Source organism: Dicentrarchus labrax, unplaced genomic scaffold (genome assembly GCF_905237075.1).
Source record: "Dicentrarchus labrax unplaced genomic scaffold, dlabrax2021, whole genome shotgun sequence".
NCBI classification, from domain to species: Eukaryota; Metazoa; Chordata; class Actinopteri; family Moronidae; genus Dicentrarchus; species Dicentrarchus labrax.
In genome coordinates, this window is record NW_026136716.1 from 9443279 (window position 1) to 9461572 (window position 18294).

General features: G+C 42.7%; 2 protein-coding genes across 12 annotated transcripts in view; one reads left to right on the top strand and one right to left on the bottom strand.

The window, feature by feature from the left end:
- Positions 1-11416, bottom strand: part of LOC127378975 (R3H domain-containing protein 1) — a 46330-nt gene extending 34914 nt beyond the window's left edge. For 2 of the 9 annotated variants that reach the window (XR_007888228.1, XM_051428388.1), the window contains exons 1-2: positions 7727-7966; positions 2780-2939 (exon numbers count right to left, since the gene is read on the bottom strand). The gene's annotated coding sequence lies outside the window, so the exon portion shown is untranslated. Of the gene's footprint in view, positions 1-2779; positions 2940-7726; positions 7975-11294 lie in introns of those variants that run through there. The other 7 variants (XM_051428385.1, XM_051428387.1, XM_051428391.1 and 4 more) reach the window with 7 other exon arrangements.
- A 53-nt stretch (positions 11417-11469) lies between these two features.
- The window catches only part of zranb3 (zinc finger, RAN-binding domain containing 3), a 77384-nt gene continuing 70559 nt past the window's right edge, over positions 11470-18294 (top strand). Inside the window, exons 1-2 of one of the 3 annotated variants that reach the window (XM_051428381.1) lie at positions 11470-11575; positions 13121-13323. In XM_051428381.1, the coding sequence (XP_051284341.1) occupies positions 13178-13323 (146 nt within the window). In that variant the 5' untranslated portion in view covers positions 11470-11575; positions 13121-13177. Of the gene's footprint in view, positions 11576-11596; positions 11784-12113; positions 12204-13120; positions 13324-18294 lie in introns of those variants that run through there. The other 2 variants (XM_051428382.1, XM_051428383.1) reach the window with 2 other exon arrangements.

Here is an 18294-nt window from a genome sequence, read left to right on the forward strand (position 1 = left end):
CAGATTGCGTTCTGGAGAAGATCCAGATTTTGGTTACTTTAATGACTCCGGTTCAAACATTGTGCATAAACCATGGAGACTTTCTGGGCTGACGTCAGCCTAATCTGGCAAAGTTAAAAACAAAATTTTCAGAATAAAAGAACTCTACATTATCGGCAATCTTGGAACATTAGTTGCTTTGCACCTATGGTTCCTTTGTCAGGAAATATCTATGTAATGCCGCGACCTCCCTGTGTTGAAGCCATGGTGTGAGCTCATCCTGCTGATATGCCCTAATTATGCAGTCAGGCCCCATGCAGCGAAACACACACACAGATACACGCATACGCCGAAGAAGGGAGGGCAGACATCTGGTACATGAGAGCTATGATTAATAGGTTAATTAGAAACGGGCTCATCAAATTCACTTTGCACATCAAAACTGGATCCACACATGACAGCACTTACTCTGTGCTCGAGTGTGTACGTGACTGGCTGCGTGTGTGTTCCCGCCTGCACCAATCAGCGGGGGCCTCAACCCATTTGCCCGGCTGTGATCAGAGCCATTTTCCTATCTGATCGCCGAGCAGCGAAGCCGGCTGCCTGAGACTTGATTGTTTATCTCCGTCCCAAAAGAGCTGAGACAGCAAGCTGGAGAGCTGCTCTCTTTAAAAAAGGTGGCATCCAATTCCTCTATGTCAGAGTAATTGACTTCTAGTGAGGTCCGCCGCTCTCCTGAGTGCCTCTGCCAGGCAAATGTACCGCTAACCCAATGCTGTGCAGGGCTAAGAGGTTAGCTTAAATTTAGCCGGGCACTGGAGAGTCAGATGTTGAATTTCAATGACCTGTCAAAGGTTTGACAAAAGCGGCTGCTGCTTTACATTATTTTTACATTCTGAGGGGAAAACAGCTTAATACTCCAGAGTGCTGTGCATGCCTTTGAATATTTAGTGTTGGTTGCTGACATTTTGATGAGTGAAGTCTCTTGAGTCGCTCTGTTGAAGATTTGCAATATTGGACAGAGATATTTTCAAGAGCCGGGCTGATAGATAGCTATTTTGTCCCTCACCGAATCATTCATTCTTCCAAACACATTTTATCATGGGACTGAAGTGTTGGACTAAATTTGGCTTCAGACTTTGATGCATTCAGATCTCACCGTCTCGTCTCTCATGGCTGTGGTAATTGCACTGTGTGCCTGTTTAGAATCCCTGATGTTTTGACTGCATAAGTAATATGGATCATTAGATCCTTACTGTTACATTAAGGAAACGTCCGGGAATTTAGGGAGCAGCAAATTGGTCTCTCATGAGTGAGACTGCAAACTGACATCCCCATATTTTTCTTATAATATATATTTATGACTCCTTTAATATTGTAGTGTCACATTATGGACTATGCACTCAATGTGATGACAGCTCGTTGCTTTCATCAGTAGATGCTGCTGTACTGTAGCAGGGGGGAAACTTCCAACTCGAGCCACAACCAATCAAGTTCATTGCAGAATAACTGAATTAATTTCTACTTTCTTGCTGCTCTGCGGGTTAATTCAATACTTTAAAAATACTGACACTGTAACAAAAGTCCCATTAGGTTTGACAATGACAAATCTTCAAATATAGTTGTACTGCAGTTTTTTCTGTTAAAAAAATTGAAAGCTAAATATTGTATATTTATCTGAGAATACACCAGTTCTCACTGTGTTTCTAGAAAGAATACATTTAGTTATGGCTACCTGCACTTGGTGTATGTATTATTGTGAACAGAGAAGAAATGCAGCTTCATGAATTAGGTATTTTTTATTTTATAAGGACTCGACATTGCATTTACTGAAAACATTTCAGTTAGTGGTAAAGGGTTCAGGGTGCTGTGGGGGAGTAAGATCAGGCCATAACAGTATCGTGTTAGAATAACAGGAAGTTGCTTGTTGTTGTTGTCTTTATGGGGACTGGTGAGTCAATGTGAATAAATGTGTAGTATTGTAAAATTGTAGGAAATTAATGTTGAGCACAAAAATGCAAATTGGGTATTTGTTTAAAGAATTATTTTTTTGAAAGTACTTTACTCTTGAATTGAAATTCTACATAAAGTACACAGTGTGAACAGTCTGGTTTCCCTTGGAGTTGGAGACAATGAGTGAATGTCTGAGCCAAGTGATAAAACACGATAGTGTATCCTGCTATATTCTTGTGAAGTGACTCGTTTGCAACTACGGCTATCATCATCTATCAGCTTGTGACAAAAAGTTTCACATTTAGAGTGTGGCGTAGAGTTACCACACCTAAATGAATCATAACCCTCCAGTCATAATGTGATTCTTTCTCTTATGTAAGTGCGTTCCCATCCATGTGTTTTCAAATCGAATCATCACTGAAAAAAATAGCGGCAGACATAAACATCAGATCTGTGTGTTGATGATGAGGAGACTGTAACCTTCCTCACATTAATACATGAAACATAATAGAAATGCTATATTTCCAGCACGTTTTCTACATCGATTTGTTTGTTTGAGGTTTGAATGGTGCACTTTTAATGAGGTCATCTTGTTGCGCCCACTTCTTCCGCAGCGGTTTCATGGCACCGGCAATTTAGCGCCACCTGCTGTTTATCTCAATAGAGGCACACTGCTAATATTCACATAACAGCAGTTGATGGAAACATTAATTTGCATTTTCTTGTGCTGATCTTCTGAAAAATCTATACAAAAATTGCGATAAACTTGACTTTTGTAACTTTGAGAGTATTTATCGTATTCCCTGACTGACTATTCTTGTCAAACAGAAATAAACAGGACACGTACTTGTTGCGTAGCCCGTGGTGGTTGTGGCGAAGAAGGATGTGGCTGGTGAAGTCGATGAGGCCGAGCCTACCGGTGCCATTCGAGACTTCTTTGCCCATGTCTGCTTCAGCTGCTCTGAACAGCAACCGGGGCCTCCGACACCCTCATGACCCCTGCTGACCTGCAACCGAGAGAGGCACGGGGTTAGCTCTGTGCTGCGAGGGGTGAGAGAGGTCAGAGGTAAGGGAGCGGAAGTGACCCGGAGGTCGCATGGACTGACAGCGGTCGGGATTGTCAGCAACTCTGAAGTATTTGTGTGTCGGACCCGAAAGTAAAAGTGTGGCCAGTGTGTATTTCTGGGCCTATGCGTGCCTATGCGCCATAAATAATAGATGAGCACAGAGATGGGAGTGCGGCGGAGGCAACAGGAGAAGGCACCCCTGCCAACCTCGTAAAAACCAAGCATTAGGAATTCAGAGAGCAGCGGGGGAAGATAGCATTTCTCAGCTGAAAATCCTCTGCCATTTGGTGGCACATAAATTTCAAGCCGTCTAGCGCATTCTCTCTATTTTCCAACAAATTCCTTTTTTGTTTAACTACAGGGTGACACTGGTTGGGCAGGGCAGACAACTGAAAACGGCAACAATGACAGAGCTGCAAAATATTGGAACAATATCGGAGAAAAAGTCTTTATTGATACAGTAAATGTGATTATCAGCCTTATTAGTAAATCAGTATTTTTCTGTGCACCTTTTCTCTATTCTGTTGAATTGCTGCCTGAATTAGCTGAATTCCTCCTCAATATTGTGAAAATTAGAAATTTCTGCTCGACTATCTCTGGCTTTGTTGCCAAATGAGGATGATGATTAAATAAGGGCTTTAGACTATAAAATGTCACAAAATAGAGAAACATTTAAATGTCCTGTTTGGTCTGATTAGCCAACCAACTAGCTCTACTTCTGACTACTTAAGAGTGTATGTTCCCTTACAGCAACATATATAACTGACCCTTGCACTGTCTTCTCGTTACCTCTGAGTTTCTCTCGGCCTCTCCCTCCCCCCCTAATCTCAGTGAGCGGGCGAGGTGCCATGCTGACTCTGGCACCCGGCGGTGCCAGGGCCTGGCTGCTGCTACCAACATGATCTTGGTGCGACCCTCATGCCAGCCAAAAAGGTCAAGTGGAATCCCTGCTCACTTTATAATCTTCCTTCTTCATGACACCTCTGAGCCTGCAGACGGAGATGGTGATGATGGGTGGGAGCGAAGTGCCACAGTCGCCATTTGGTGCATTGCTTTTGTTCAAAATGCCCAAACCAAACGCGAATACTATGAGTGAGTGACCTAAACACGACCTCTTAGTTTAGTGTTAAAAGAACCCAAGTCCCCATTACTCCTTAACATTGTCACTATATTTGTTAGAAAGGTGATCTGATACAGTGATATAATGCGAGTAAAAGGGGAACTGAATCCTTCAATCTTGAAATCTGAATTGCCAACTTGACATTTTAGAAAATTTGTGAGCAAAATGTCCCCCTTCAGCCTGTAGCATTTCTGCCCGGCATTGGCAAACTGACAATTGTGAGGCCCACGGCAGGATCCATTCATCAATGTTGATGTCATTTATATGAATACTTACATCTGGAGAGTACACAACCTAGTGTATGCAGTTTGTAGCCAGGCAATCTATTGCGGTATGTTGGTCATCTTAAGACAGAGCCAACTCTCCTCTCAATAGCCTATATCTGTTTTCCCGAGCTGCTCTTATCTTGACCCCTCTGCTCTTCTTTTTGCCCGCTTATCTCTCTCTAAATGCACCCAGCACATTTTTTTTTTTTACATGGTTATTCTGGTGTGACGGGAGTATCATCTCTGTGCTGTGGCTTTAGATTTCTGCAGGCAGAAGTGGTTCCAATTCAAACCGCTGTGAATAGGAGTGCAAGCTAAATGTCTGAAATGGAAAAATGTGGAGCCTGTTCAGTAATTCAGTGCCGGTCCTGCAGCTATCATGCACACACGCGGAGTGTAAAAGTTGCTCTGACAGCGGCGCGTCTGAGTCTGGCCATGGGCGCTCCAGGTTTTATGACCAGAGCTGCTGAGCGGGCTTCAGGACTTCACACTGAGCCTGTGTGTGCGTGCATTATGTCGGAGACAGCCTTCTGAATGCTAATGTCGCAAACAATGCAAACCCCCTCCCAAAGAAAAGAAGAAAAAAAATAATTCAGACACTGACACAGGGAAACATCATCACTTCTAAAAAAAAAAAAAAAAAAAAAAAAAAAAAACGTGCACACACGCAGTGAACTTGTAGAGACGCTCCGCCTGCCTGTGCCTCCTCCATTATTGTGCTGTAGCTGACAGGGAGTGGTTCATTGGTATTACAGTCGCCGCAGAGCGCAGCAACCTTAAAGAGGCTCCCTCAGGCATCGTTCAGTGTCACACCCGCCCCTTCACGCCACCTTTAATCGCCATGCCCGACGGCGTATCGGCAACCTCACTCACACACACGGATGCATCAAACGTGCCCATCTGCACACAATCAGAACACCAATGCATGAACGTATTAAAATTCTCAATTAGACGGATTAGAAAACTGGAAACAGAAATAATTGTTGTCAGAAAACAAACGAACAAAACCAATAAAATGTAATTAATCAAAAAAATATTCAAGACTAACAGCTGGGTTGGTGTAGCTGCACAGCCACATATGCACAGGTACAAACACACACTCCCCGCTGCACATACATATTCTTGATGGAAATTAATTCTTGAAAAACCTACAGTGGGGTCATAAGGCTGGCCGTCAACTGAGCCGAGTTAATCACACACCAGGCTCTTAACGGACTACTCTCACGGACAATTATGTTCGATGGCAAGCTAATGAGAAAAATGTTCAATCACGGTGAAGCGTATAAGAGCCTACTGGTGATGGCACGCACACACGCAGGAAGAGGCGAGCGAGAACACTCTAGTATACTTATTTTCTTTCCCCTTCACACAAGCACGAAGCACGAACACGCACACACACACACACACACACACACGCCTCTCTCTCGCAAAGGCTGACCTTTCCCTCCCAACACCTCCGCTCTGTTCTCTTCTGCTCAGCTCTGCGTGGATCAGGGCTCTTGTCTGGGCTATAACCAGCTCAACTGGAGGTGAAGGACCCTCGATCCCTCCCCCTTTCTGCTACTCTATCCTTGGCTCTATTCTCGGTAGAGAACGAGGAGATGAGTCAAACGCGGGGCGGAAAAGAACAAGCCATCACCTTCACAAGATTCCGTGTGATCGCAAAGAAATTCCACGGATGATTTCTAAGCGCCTGAGAGAAAGAAAAAAAATAAAAAGTAGAGGCATCTTTTCTGTATGCAGCCGCAGGTTTACGCATTGAAAAATAATTCATGCTTTATTGCTGCTGATGAGCTTTTGCAAGTGTCACATAAAAAGGACAACGGTAGGAGCGGTGCCAAACAGCTGGGGTATTGTCTGCAGAGATGTAGAATACTAAGCAGAGCTCTATTCAGTGGAGCATTGTGAAACAAAAGCTGACACAAATACACAGAGGTAATGCCATGTCTGAGGGCAACAGCTTTTGTCACCTGCTCGCCATTTCGGTGTCAAAATGACCAGTTATGCCCGGCTCGTTCCTAAAATTGCACATTTCAGTCACAGGAAACACAGCAAGTGCAGCCAAACATTTGACGGCTATGCAATTAATTGCAGACTTCCAAATAAACCCACAAAAAGACGGATTAAGAATAAATCAGCTTCAGCAGAGAGCAAGACGTGCACCCTGGCTAATAAAATCAGACATCAAATAAACAGTTAATTAGGTTACTAATGCTGGTTCGCACTCATGGCGCTGCAATAAAATTGATTCCAGTGTTTTGCTAAACTGAGTAACTAATCTCCCATTTTCTAGCCATTTCTGCTAATTGCAAAGCAACGAAAGCACTGACAGGGGAGCTATATAATTGGACCAGAAAACGATTAGTGTAAAGCTTATGAAATTATATCACTTTCATACACTGCTTGCCTCAATTTCAGGGCAACTGAGGCAGTGTCAGTTTAAGGAACTGCCTGTAATAGCTCAGACTGAATTAACAGAAAAAACATAAACAGGCACAAATGAGCCTCTAATTGCGCTGCTCGCTCTGCCTCCAGGTCGCATAAGGCGGTGTGAGTGCGGTGCGGCGCAGCAGAGGCGCAGTCAGCCAGCATTAATAAATTAAATCCACAGCAGAGCATGTAGGTAATCCATTACCTATCCCATAGGAGAGCTTCCAGGGAATATCAATCTAGGCAATTAGAGGAGAAACAATAAACACAGAAAACGAACATGCAAGTCTAGCAGTTTTAATCTATGGAGCCTTATGAGAAGAGAATAACTCAAAAAGTCTGCCAGAGTCATTAAATGTCCATTTGCAGGCAACACCTGCAGAACAAACAGGGGAAACAGGGAGACAGAGGATGAGCTTGGCTGGAGAGCGAAGCCTCTTATTGGCTGATCTTGGTTAATTATCCTCGTAATGAAAAGCAGAAGCAGCGCTGGCAAACTAGTGAGGAGATTTCGAAAGCTCTGGCTCAGCTCACTGAGCAACACGGCACTGACAGCACACCAAATCTCATGTTGCGCTCAGTTTAACAAGCCAAAGAAAAAGACTGCACACTTGCTTACTGACTTACTGACTTGCTGCCATGCAGTAATAAAAGAAACTGCAAAAGCTGATGCGGGAAGAGATTTGCTCATGGATTAACATTTTGGTAGATTTTAAGAGGGCATTGAAGACAAAAATGCGTTCAGCTTATGTGGCAATAAACGGAAGAAACCCAACAGCAAGGAAAAGGCTACACGACAAAGAAAATGTTGAAAAAGCAGAACAAAATAAACTACAAGAAGCCTTAACAGGAAATCAGAAAACCCATGTGAGAATCAGGCTCGTTAAGTTGCTTGAAGCTGCAGGACCTACCTGCCCGGCAGCTCTGCCCTCCATCCCTTCTGCTACTTGACCGTTTAGTTTCCATTGTACAGGAGGCACAATCTGCTGGAGAGGAGGCTGGAGTCGCCTCCCAGCTCGCTCCTCGGCAGCTGCCTGCTGCCTCCTGTTCGCTCGCTCGACTGAGTGAGAGTGTAAGACGGGGAGAGGGGAGTGTAAAGGGAGAGGGCGAGGGAGAGTGGGTGTCACAAAGAGAGAGAGAGAGAAAGAGAGAGAGAGAGAGAGGGAGGGAGGGAGAGAGGGAGGGAGGGAGAGTGCTGTGCGAGCACTAGTCTACCTGCCACAACCCATCAAGCCAGCCAGCCTTGGAGACAGTGCCAAATCAACAGCTGGCCCCTGTGTGATGTCAGAGCCTCAACAGCCAGTCACGGCAGCCGAGGCCGGCCGGCGCTACGGAGTGCCGACTGAACCAAAGTCACCGGCTAAATGGGGCTCTTCATTAGCTACTCTGCTTTAGGGTGGAGGCGGGGGTAGGAGGAGGAAAGGGCAGTCAGGGACATGGGATAGATGGAAGGAGAGGAGAGGAAGATGAGAAAACAGGAGGGTGGGAGGTAGAGCGGTAAGAGGCGAAGAATAGGAGCACAGAGGAGGCGAAAAAGAAAGCGAAGGAGAAAGGGAGAAGGCAAAAAAAGGGAGGACGAGAGGATAGGGGACAGGATCGACATGTCTGTGGCCAGCTAGGTGCTCAAAGACCAGGTGGAGAGTCGATGGGGAGGCGACGGCCGCTGAGAGGCCGAGCTGTTCACTGGGCTACCTTCCCATTAAAAGCTGGCACCCTGCTTTTCACACAAGAAGACAAGGCTACGGCTAATCCCACTGACTCAAGAGAGAGAGAGCCTCCACCTGAAATACCACCCATTACTCAAACGGGAAAAGTGAAATACTGCAATAAAACACTTAGCTGTAGGCAAGATAAGGTTGCTGGTGGATCAGCTAGAGAACAGCACAGTGACTGCATCAGGAAGAAGAGCAGCTGCTCCTGCGTGATCAAAACCTAACCCTAACCTCCCCCCATTTCATCTAAATCTGTTGTTCGTGATTTTAGAGGATTTAATGGGGAAAACAATGAGAGATCGTAGCCTCCGCTTGGCTTGTTTATTTCATGAAAGCTCAAGTATTCCGTCTCCTCTGTATACGCAAAGAAGATAGCGTGGATAGGATTGATAATTGAGCCCTGAAAATAATCGACTTCATGAAGCACTCATCACCGAGTGACTGACAGGCTGTCAAAGACGCGGGAAGTCACAAACAGGTCCTATGCGCAGCCCAAGTCTAGACTGCCATAATGTGATTGTTTTTGTCCTTTCAGTCACTCAGACTTTAACAGCAAACACAGTGGGCGGAAAAGTTCCTGCTGTCACTTAGCAACCAACACCAGGCTGCGACAACCGATCCGATCCAATACTGCCTCATAATTGTACCATTCGTTATGCCAGGTCTCTGAAGAATTTATTATTGTGCTTCCTTAATCCCATGAAAAGGTCACCAATTGAACAAACAATTTATGGATAGGCGGATGAATTATTTAATGGCCCAGACCAAATATTATAGGAAAGAAAGATTTTCCCCCTGGAAGGCGATGAATTATTTAGTCGTCGGGCCACATCTTTGGTGAAGGCTATTACACAGCATCCTCAACCTCAATATCTGATAATGTCATCAGCTCTAAATACGTCCTAACCTGCGTAATGAATGGTCAACACAGTAGTGCTTACAGTGGCCTGAGCAGCCGCAGGTGAAACAGTTTAAGCAAACAATTACTAGCATTTATTTTAAGCCTTGGAGGGCAGTGTCAATCCCAAGAGAGCATTTCAGCAATGATTTAGTGGTCTTCCCTAATGCACTACACCTCACCCAGAAGGTAAAAACCAATGTTGATACTTATCTGCAATAACCATAACACTCTAACATGGACCTGGCTGAGGGCTTCTAAATTAGCACGCACACAAGTCAAATGCGCTCACAATTCCCCAAATTAATATGTTAAAGTATACACACAGGCAGCACACAATATATGCAGCACATCGCTCGACAGCACAGTTGTAAGCCCTGCAAAGATGAACACATTATCTCCGCTTGCTCTCTGAAACAGCAGCCAGAGGAACTGAACCAGCAGCTACTCTCCACCCACCAGGCTCCGCTGGTACCTTAATGAAAATGATACCATCATGATGCTCAGACTCAGTGGTGGCAACTTGTAAGCTTCCACTGCCACCTCTGTCCATCTCTTACCAAGTGTGTGAGGCGATAATTGCCTCGCTTACTGTATCGGAATTATAGTGGGTATGGGTTATTTATTAACAAGAACTAAAAGGAGTTATTAGATGTATAATTTATGGCCTTTTACTGCCATAAATCTAGTTCAAGTCATGTTTTACTGTCTACTTTAATTATTTCTGAATACAGTAATGCAGTTGTACCAAACAACTGTATTCAATATGTCAATGTTAAGAACATTTACTCTAAAATAAAAAGGCTTTTTAAAAATCTATTTATCAACACTTAACATAAAGCTATGTGCAAAGCCACACTGCATCATTCATTCATTTAATTCATATTTACATTTAGTTTGTATGTAACCAGCGTTAAGAGAATTAATTTCACTCATAGTGATTGGCGTTAATTAATTTTATTTCTGATAGCCAATACATAAAACTCCACTGCCATTATTCTGATAACTTGGTTCTCTGGTACTTTCAAGGTAACTGCGCCACGTTATTTGTCATTTATCAATACGTGGGCTTTACTGATTAGCGTGTGTTTCTATGCTCTTATCGACCAAGAAAACGTCTCATTGCCAATCATGTACCCACCATAGAGACAAGAGACCATGTTTCGTATTATGGCATAGAGGAACGATGTGAAGAATCAATCGGCAGTAAATGCATTTGTTTTGATTAATCACTAGTCGGATGGATTTCACTTAAATGCCATCGTTGATAGGTAGTTTACGTTCGCTTATCCACAGCGAGCCCGTAACGCCAGACTCCATTACAAATTGGGCAATTTTAATGTTTCCTCAATATCGACAAACCTACAATCCCCGAACAGCATGTGACATTTAAATTTGATAATTCACACGTTTAACTAAAATCCGGCCGATAAGACATTTCACAAAGCAGCGAAACAATCCAACTGAAGCTCAGTTTATAGAAACGGCTAACAATTACCCTGAGTACACACTGTTCACTGCCGCATATGACTGGGAGAGAAACAGCCGAACCAGGCCTGAAAGTTATTCAATTATGCTGCATTTTTAAAACCGCTGCTGTTTGGCTTTTCGGACGAGCGCCGAATTGAAGTACGGCCGCTTACAATTTGGACACGGTGTTTGCTTGCGAGGTGTGTACTTTGGCCGAAGAGCAGGGCAACATTGTGAGCAGCGTCTGGCGTTGGACCGTCTTCGGGGCTAAGCTAACGATTATTACCTGGCGCCTGAAAACGGCCAAACACCGGCGCTGTCACGCACTAGCAAGAGAGATGTTTACGACTATCCGGTAACTGCTGGACACGATACCGCAGATATCTAACGTTGCCTTACCGCTTTGGTTTACAATCGGTGCACAGCCGTAGTCTCTACCGGAGGTGAAGGAGCTAGTGTTTGTGGCGGAGAGTGAAGGAGAAGCAGCGGAGTCCAGCGGGCTGGGAGAGAGTGCGTCAGCTGCTTACGTTAGACACGTAACGTAAAGGGTGTTGGAAATATGTCACGTTTTTTTTTTTTTTTTGGCGTTATGGCAGCACGCATCCACGGAGTTTGTTTGACAGTTTCGTCATTTTCCTCACATATCCTTTAACACTGATGTAAAGTCTTTATACTGTTAGGTGGGTTGTCTTGGCTGTGTTTAAATTAGATCATAAAGTGACAGGGAGTTGCGTTAAAGACTCTGCGGTAACTAACGTTATGTGCTGCGGATGCCCGGTGATATAAACCGAGTGGACCTTGAGTTTACCGCGAAACTTTTCAGTGTTTCAGTGTTTCAGTTCTGTCCGCGGCTTCAAAGACCATTTGATTGCTCCACTTTCACACCGGGTAGGAAAACTACGCTTGCAAAAACATGAGTACTGTTGATCTCTTCTCATTTCGCTTTGCAAACACAACAGTTTACATGTTACGTTATGTGACCGAGTACTGCTCCTGAGTCACAGTATCATAGCAACGCCGCTTAGAGGAGCACATTGCAATGCACCGCTAACACGTAAACACACGCAACGTAACAATTAATATTAATTTACACACTTAAAGCAGTCAGTTAGCTAGGTCAAAATGCAACACAAACAAACAGAAATGCGTATCCGGTGTCGATGTTCAAAATAATACAGATAATTAGCTTACGAACGGGAGCGTCTGTTTCCAAACGGTGGTGCTTTTATTTCTGTAGGCAAAGTCTCTACTTCCGGTTTGTGATGCTAGCTCTAGCTAAAGATACTCTAACGTTACATCCCAACTTCTGTAGGTATTTATTAACTCTTAGTTTGTTCTTAACATATTTAATGTTTATTAATTGGTCTTGACAGCTTGTTCTCTAGGTCCTCTAATACCAGAATCTCTTACCTTGACGTATTTTAGGTGCTTTTGGTGTGAAATGAACCATCAGATGAAATATTTGGTTGTTATTACTGAATACGTGTCAAGGAGCACACACAGTTACTACACTTTGTGTCTCAGTGGCCTGGGGTTGAGGAGAAGATGAATCACATGTAATTGAGGTTTCATTATAATAAGTGAAAATAATGATAGGCCTTTTAATGGAAACATCAAAGAAACAGTGGAAATCTGCAATTACTCTAATGATCATTCTTTTGGAATAACAGCCACCAATTACATGATATTAAACATACATAAAATAGGTTTTAATAGTGTGTATTGCCATTAACTGCAAGTTCTGATGTCTATCTGGACACCACTGTTGTTATGGGAAGCTGTTACTGTTTTAGACATTGTTGTTGGTGTAAGTTGCACTCCCTGATAACTGTAATTACATGTGAAGGTAGAAACATCTGCCTGGATTAACCAGGACAGTGCCAGGTGAGTGAGGCAACACAAAAAAGATGCTGTTCCTGTAACTGGGGGCGGCTGACACAGGCAACTTTTACCATCTCATCTAAAATTCTGACTTTCTTTGTCCACTATACTGCGGCATCCAGCTTCTATTAATGGTATTCCTGTCAGTGCTAGTAGGCAGCAGAGGAAAGCTTCTCACAGTTGTTATAAAACAGGTTTAAATCAGCAGTCAACATAGTAAGCAAAAGTGCTCTTTAATGTCTAATAGATGCTGAAGTTAATATTCACCAATTCAGACTAATTCCAGCCTACATAGCGCCTCATTCAGATGTACATGTCGGTTTAACAGTGTTTTTCTTTTCCAGCCTAAAATCAGAGCCGGCTGACTGAGCAAGGGCCGAGAAACTGATGAGGACTTACTAATGGAAATGGATGATAATGGCCTCCAGACCTCTTGCTGTGATACAAGATGGTCACAGCAACTGTCAGGCCTTCCTCACAAGCTCCTGCAGCGTCTGATGCCTTTCCAAAGGGAGGGCTTGGAGTTTGCTTTATCAATGAATGGACGGTAAGCAGTGCCGCTGCTCGGTCAGTTCACAGCTTTATTGTGTGTTATTAAATTAGTCAAATTTTTAAAAAACTTTTTAATGTTAAGAAACTCATGAGTACAGTATTTTAAGTCATTTTAAAAAATAAAGGGTCGGCTTGCATCTTGCAAATAGTAGCAAAGACCCCTAAGGTCAGCGAACTGATGCATTAATTTCAAGTATACAGAAATATCTATCTAAACTTTGCCAACATTAGCAATCACATGTGCTGAATTGAGCAGTGGGGTGTTTTATTTCGTGTGAGTTCAACATTTTGTTTGTAAGAGGAAGAATATGTTTGTCAGTTGGTCACTGATATGTTTTGATTTTTCACTTCCTGATGATGATGATGATGATGACGACGATGATTTTCAGCATGTGACAACAAAACTTCATTTGGGCAGAATCAAATCTACAAAATCTGTTGTGTAACACATTCTTCTTTCTGTTGCTGCTGCATCAGTGTGTGATTTAGTCCAACAGGATGCCATGTTTACATTTGCCTAATGTAACCATAAAGTAGGCCGTCCCAAAACTCTGACCTCCAACCAAGCTACAATACATTATGATGGCACAAGAAGCAAGTAAAAAGTCAAGAGTGTATGTGAATATATTCTAAATTCAGAAGGTCAGATAGTGCCCAGGTTGTATCTTTTGAAAACAATTATCAGTTCATGGGAAGTTTCTCAGTTGCCCTTAAGTCCGCAAGTGTTTGGCTGTGTTGAACATTAGCTGCAGGAGACGGACCAGGACTTGCCCATTTCCTCCTCTCTGACCAGTCGATGTACGCTCGGGTTCTCGGTAAGGTCAGCACAGGGGGAGCCAATCTGAGCTCCGCTGCTGTGATGCGGAGCGGCCATATTGATTCAGAAACACTGGGAGGCACTGCTTTGTTACACGGGTGGGTCAGAAGTCAATTGGCTCTTGCTGCACTGTGTGGACAGTTACCTCAGTCAATTGGCATCATTGTGACAGTGAGAGCAGCGCTTCTCTCCGGAGACAGGCAGGAGCGGCATTAGCACAAGATATTATAGGTAGATGGAGCCAGGAAGTAGAATGAGCACTGACATCATGGTTAGGCTTGTGATTTAGTTTTTGTTTTTTTTACCCTGAATGTCACAATACACCTTTAAAATAACTATATGCCAGTGCCACACAACTGCAGGTGTTTCTCAGGTGGTGTGTGACTCTTCCTACACCTGTGTGATGATAGGTGGAATCTTGTAATGCAATTCTTAAAACATCTTTAATAACGTCGCCTCCACGAGTTGGTTGAAAAAAAAACTGTCTGCGTCTGACTTTTTTTTTTTTTTTTTACACATGTTGAGTAATTTGCAACAAAGGTCACCAGCTGGAATTGAGCTGGCGACAGTTGCAACCATGCGCTGTAACAATTCGTCTACCAAGGCACATGGCAGCTGACTTTTTAACTTAATTTTCCTGTTCCAGTTCACTCAGGACATGGGGAAAAAAGTTGAAGATCCATTGAGAACACACGTATCGTTAAAGAAGGAGCATTATTAGTCCTTGTATTGCATTAAAGAGCTAGTTGGTCCGGGTATCATAACTATGATAAGGAAAAGGATGGGAAGAGGATTTATTTTTTTGGGAAAGGGGGAGCCCACCTCTTTCCAGTCATTCTAAAATCGTAATCACCATGACTGAAGGCTCGGCTTTGCCCGTTGTTTCCCCCTCCAAAAATTTCAACCGGATGTGTGGAAATAGTATAGTTTCAAAAATATGGAACAGAGAGATGAGGTGCCTATCTGTGATCCAATAAATATGTGTTTTTATTGCCAAAAGTATATATTTTCATCATTATTGTGATAATATTTTGTATGGCAATCATTTTGGCCACATTAATCGTGGCAGGAAATGTTCATATCGTCCCATGCATTCAGTAGATGTTGTACTTGTGAATGTAGCATAACAGCCTTGGAAGCAACGCTTGGTGACAAGGTAATTAGCTAGTTAGCCAGACATGCCACCATGCTGCCAAACTGATCATCCATTAGCATTAAAACATGCTTAAGAAGCCATATTTTCCACCTCCTAGTTGCTACATACTATAAAAGCAGTAATGTGAGATAATACAGTGACTAAGAGGTTATAATACTTAATTTGACAGTCCACAGTACTGCACCCTTTAATCCACAACTGTCTGCATTCACACACAGACAGACTGTCAAGATGATTGCAAACTAAAAATGATAATTTTATTGACAGTAATGTTGAACTTTCTATGTATTTGAGGCACCCTGCTGTTCTTTATTTGTTCATTCAATATCCTTGAAAAGAGCCTTGAATTAAAGCAGCAGTCTCTTTTTTCCCCCGCTGATGACTCATTGTAGAAAAGGCAGAAATAACTATATTTCTACCTACAATAGCTCGAGTAGACCAGAATGCAATGCAGCTGCAGACTTGTTGGATTTTTTTTGAAGGAGTGTAACATTTCTGGGAAATGTAGGATATCACTACCTGAGGTGGAACTAGACGAGGGAGGCTGACAGACAAAAAAATAAATGGCAGCCCTTCATTATAAAATAACTCCTGAAATGCACTGAACATCACAGATTGATGTCGGATATCTAGCCGTGTGGGAGGATCCGTGGGCGGATTTTTCCTTTAAATCTCATAGTCATTGTGTCTTTTCACATCCAGAGCATCAAGAGTACCGAACCAAAACATCAAATGTTGTTGCAATTCAAATACTTATGGAGCCCGTTGTATCAGGCTGTGTAGGAGGGTGAGTGAATTTTATGGAGTTAGATGAGGGATAATGTAGGAAAGTTGTTGTGCCGCATGACAATAAAAACCCATGAGATGTGGTTGATTGTATTGTTTGGAAAGTTGGGCAGAAGTGTGCCATTTGAGTGCTGATATCTGTATATATTCAGCATTTCTATAACAGGAATTTACCCAGGGTACATCTGTAAAATACAGTTCTCTGAGCGGGCCTACCCAGATATTGAACAAAAACATCAATTTAGAGTAAAAGTACATCCATTAGGACCTCTTGGTCACTTCCATTAAGGTGTCGACTGCGACTTGTGATGCACTGTATGTCCGCCCTGCTCTGATTTGTCCAAAGTATTATTGCAAGTGACTGCCTGTGCTTTTATTGAATAAGGCCTGCTCTGCTGGTACGAGAGGAGATCAATAAGCAGACTGTGTTGTCTCTCGCTGCGATGGTCAAATTACTGAGAGAAGTCCATTCCAGAGATGCAAGTTGATATATTTAGGTCACATTTGTACAGGCCTATAAGTATTGCAGGTAACATAGAGACTGTACACAGACTGCGGTTCCATAAAATCATTTGTTCCAGTGCGAGAAAGTACAATTGAGCTTACGTCCCTGTTGAAAGTTCTTCCATGCAAAATAAACTAGGTACAACAACTTTTATGGTAGGCTCTGTAGTAGTGCAATATTAAAGCCCCTGCAAACTGGATTTCAAATCTTCAGTATTTCTCTAAAATCTTAAAAACTCATTTTTTATTTCTTAGTTTATCTGCTTCATCAGGACCCTGTGGGTGTGGTTTGATCAGATTTGATTGATAGTGCCGGCGGCATAAAAAAAAGACAACCACTAGACATGTGTGAAATCTGTCAAGTGAAATAACCAAAACTGTTGCTGCCTTTCAGAGCCTCAAACTGTTGATTTGATGTTTATATGCCTGGATATATAATCAATAGATGAAAATAGTTTATTATTAAAGAGGTACTCCGGCAATTTAATGTTGCCCTTCCATACAGTTGGGGGACTTATGAGAGACATTAAAAATAAAGAATGGCCAAAACAAACAAAGATATCCTCCTGACTTTTAGTCTTTTTGGGTTAAGCTCCAAAAACACTGGAGCCTGCACTTCCCATAATCCTCTCTGACAAGTATGTGCCAACATCATTCAACGCTCAAACTCAATTCCCAATTTGTAACACAGGCAGAAAGCTCCCTTCAGAGCCACAAAGGACATTATAAAACAGTTTTCACAGACTGAGTACTCCTCCTCGTGACTAGTAAACTGATCTGATCTCCTTGTGTGCCTCTTTAATGCAGACAAAAGGAGATTCAGCACACACATCAGTATGACAGCTGGCGATTTTACAGTCATGGGTTAATACAACAAAACCCCCACTTTCACCACTGCCTCCGTCAACTGTTACATAATGTTTGCCCCTCCTTATTCCTGCTTCAGCCAAAAACACCCTGACCCCTAGTTTTTTTTACGACAATAGTGTTTTAATGTCTTAGGCAGCACGTGGGTTGTCGGTCGTAGTTAAAAATAACGTTTATTCAGATCAGTCTCAGGTCACCATTGAGATCCAGCAGTCTCTGGACAAAACAAATCACATCCGAAGGGGGGACGCTGGGTCCTGTATCATCGTAGAGATAATGTCTCTCTTGCATCAAAGTGCCACTTACAGTATTTGCTTTCTAAGGTGCTCTAAACTCCATTTCATCCTAATTAAGCACATATTGGTTTTAACCAAAGTGGGTATTTTTGTGTCATGAAGACAGCAGGAGATGCATTCCTATTATACAGCATGAAAAATGTCATTTTAGCCACCATCAATAACCTGTTGCCTTAATAGCCGACAGTCTGTTATTTGGCTAGTATCCATCCAGGGATCTAAAGAAGAGGCTTTTATAGAAACAAAGTATAGATGCTGCACATGATAAATAAAGCTTGTACCCTGCTGGGTGGGTTTGTGTGTTACAGAGAAGGATTATGCTGGAGGGAAACACTTTTAACGAGTGCTGTAACATAAAAAAAATATGTTCCTTTAGTTTATCATCTCAAGAAACTGCAATCTGCAAAGAGAGTAAATGCATCATTAGAGCCAAACACAGCACACACTCATACATCTTTATGTACATCCTACTGTAATAGACACAGGAGGACAATGATTATGATGAGACATACAAAAGAATGTATCAAGGATCATCCAAGG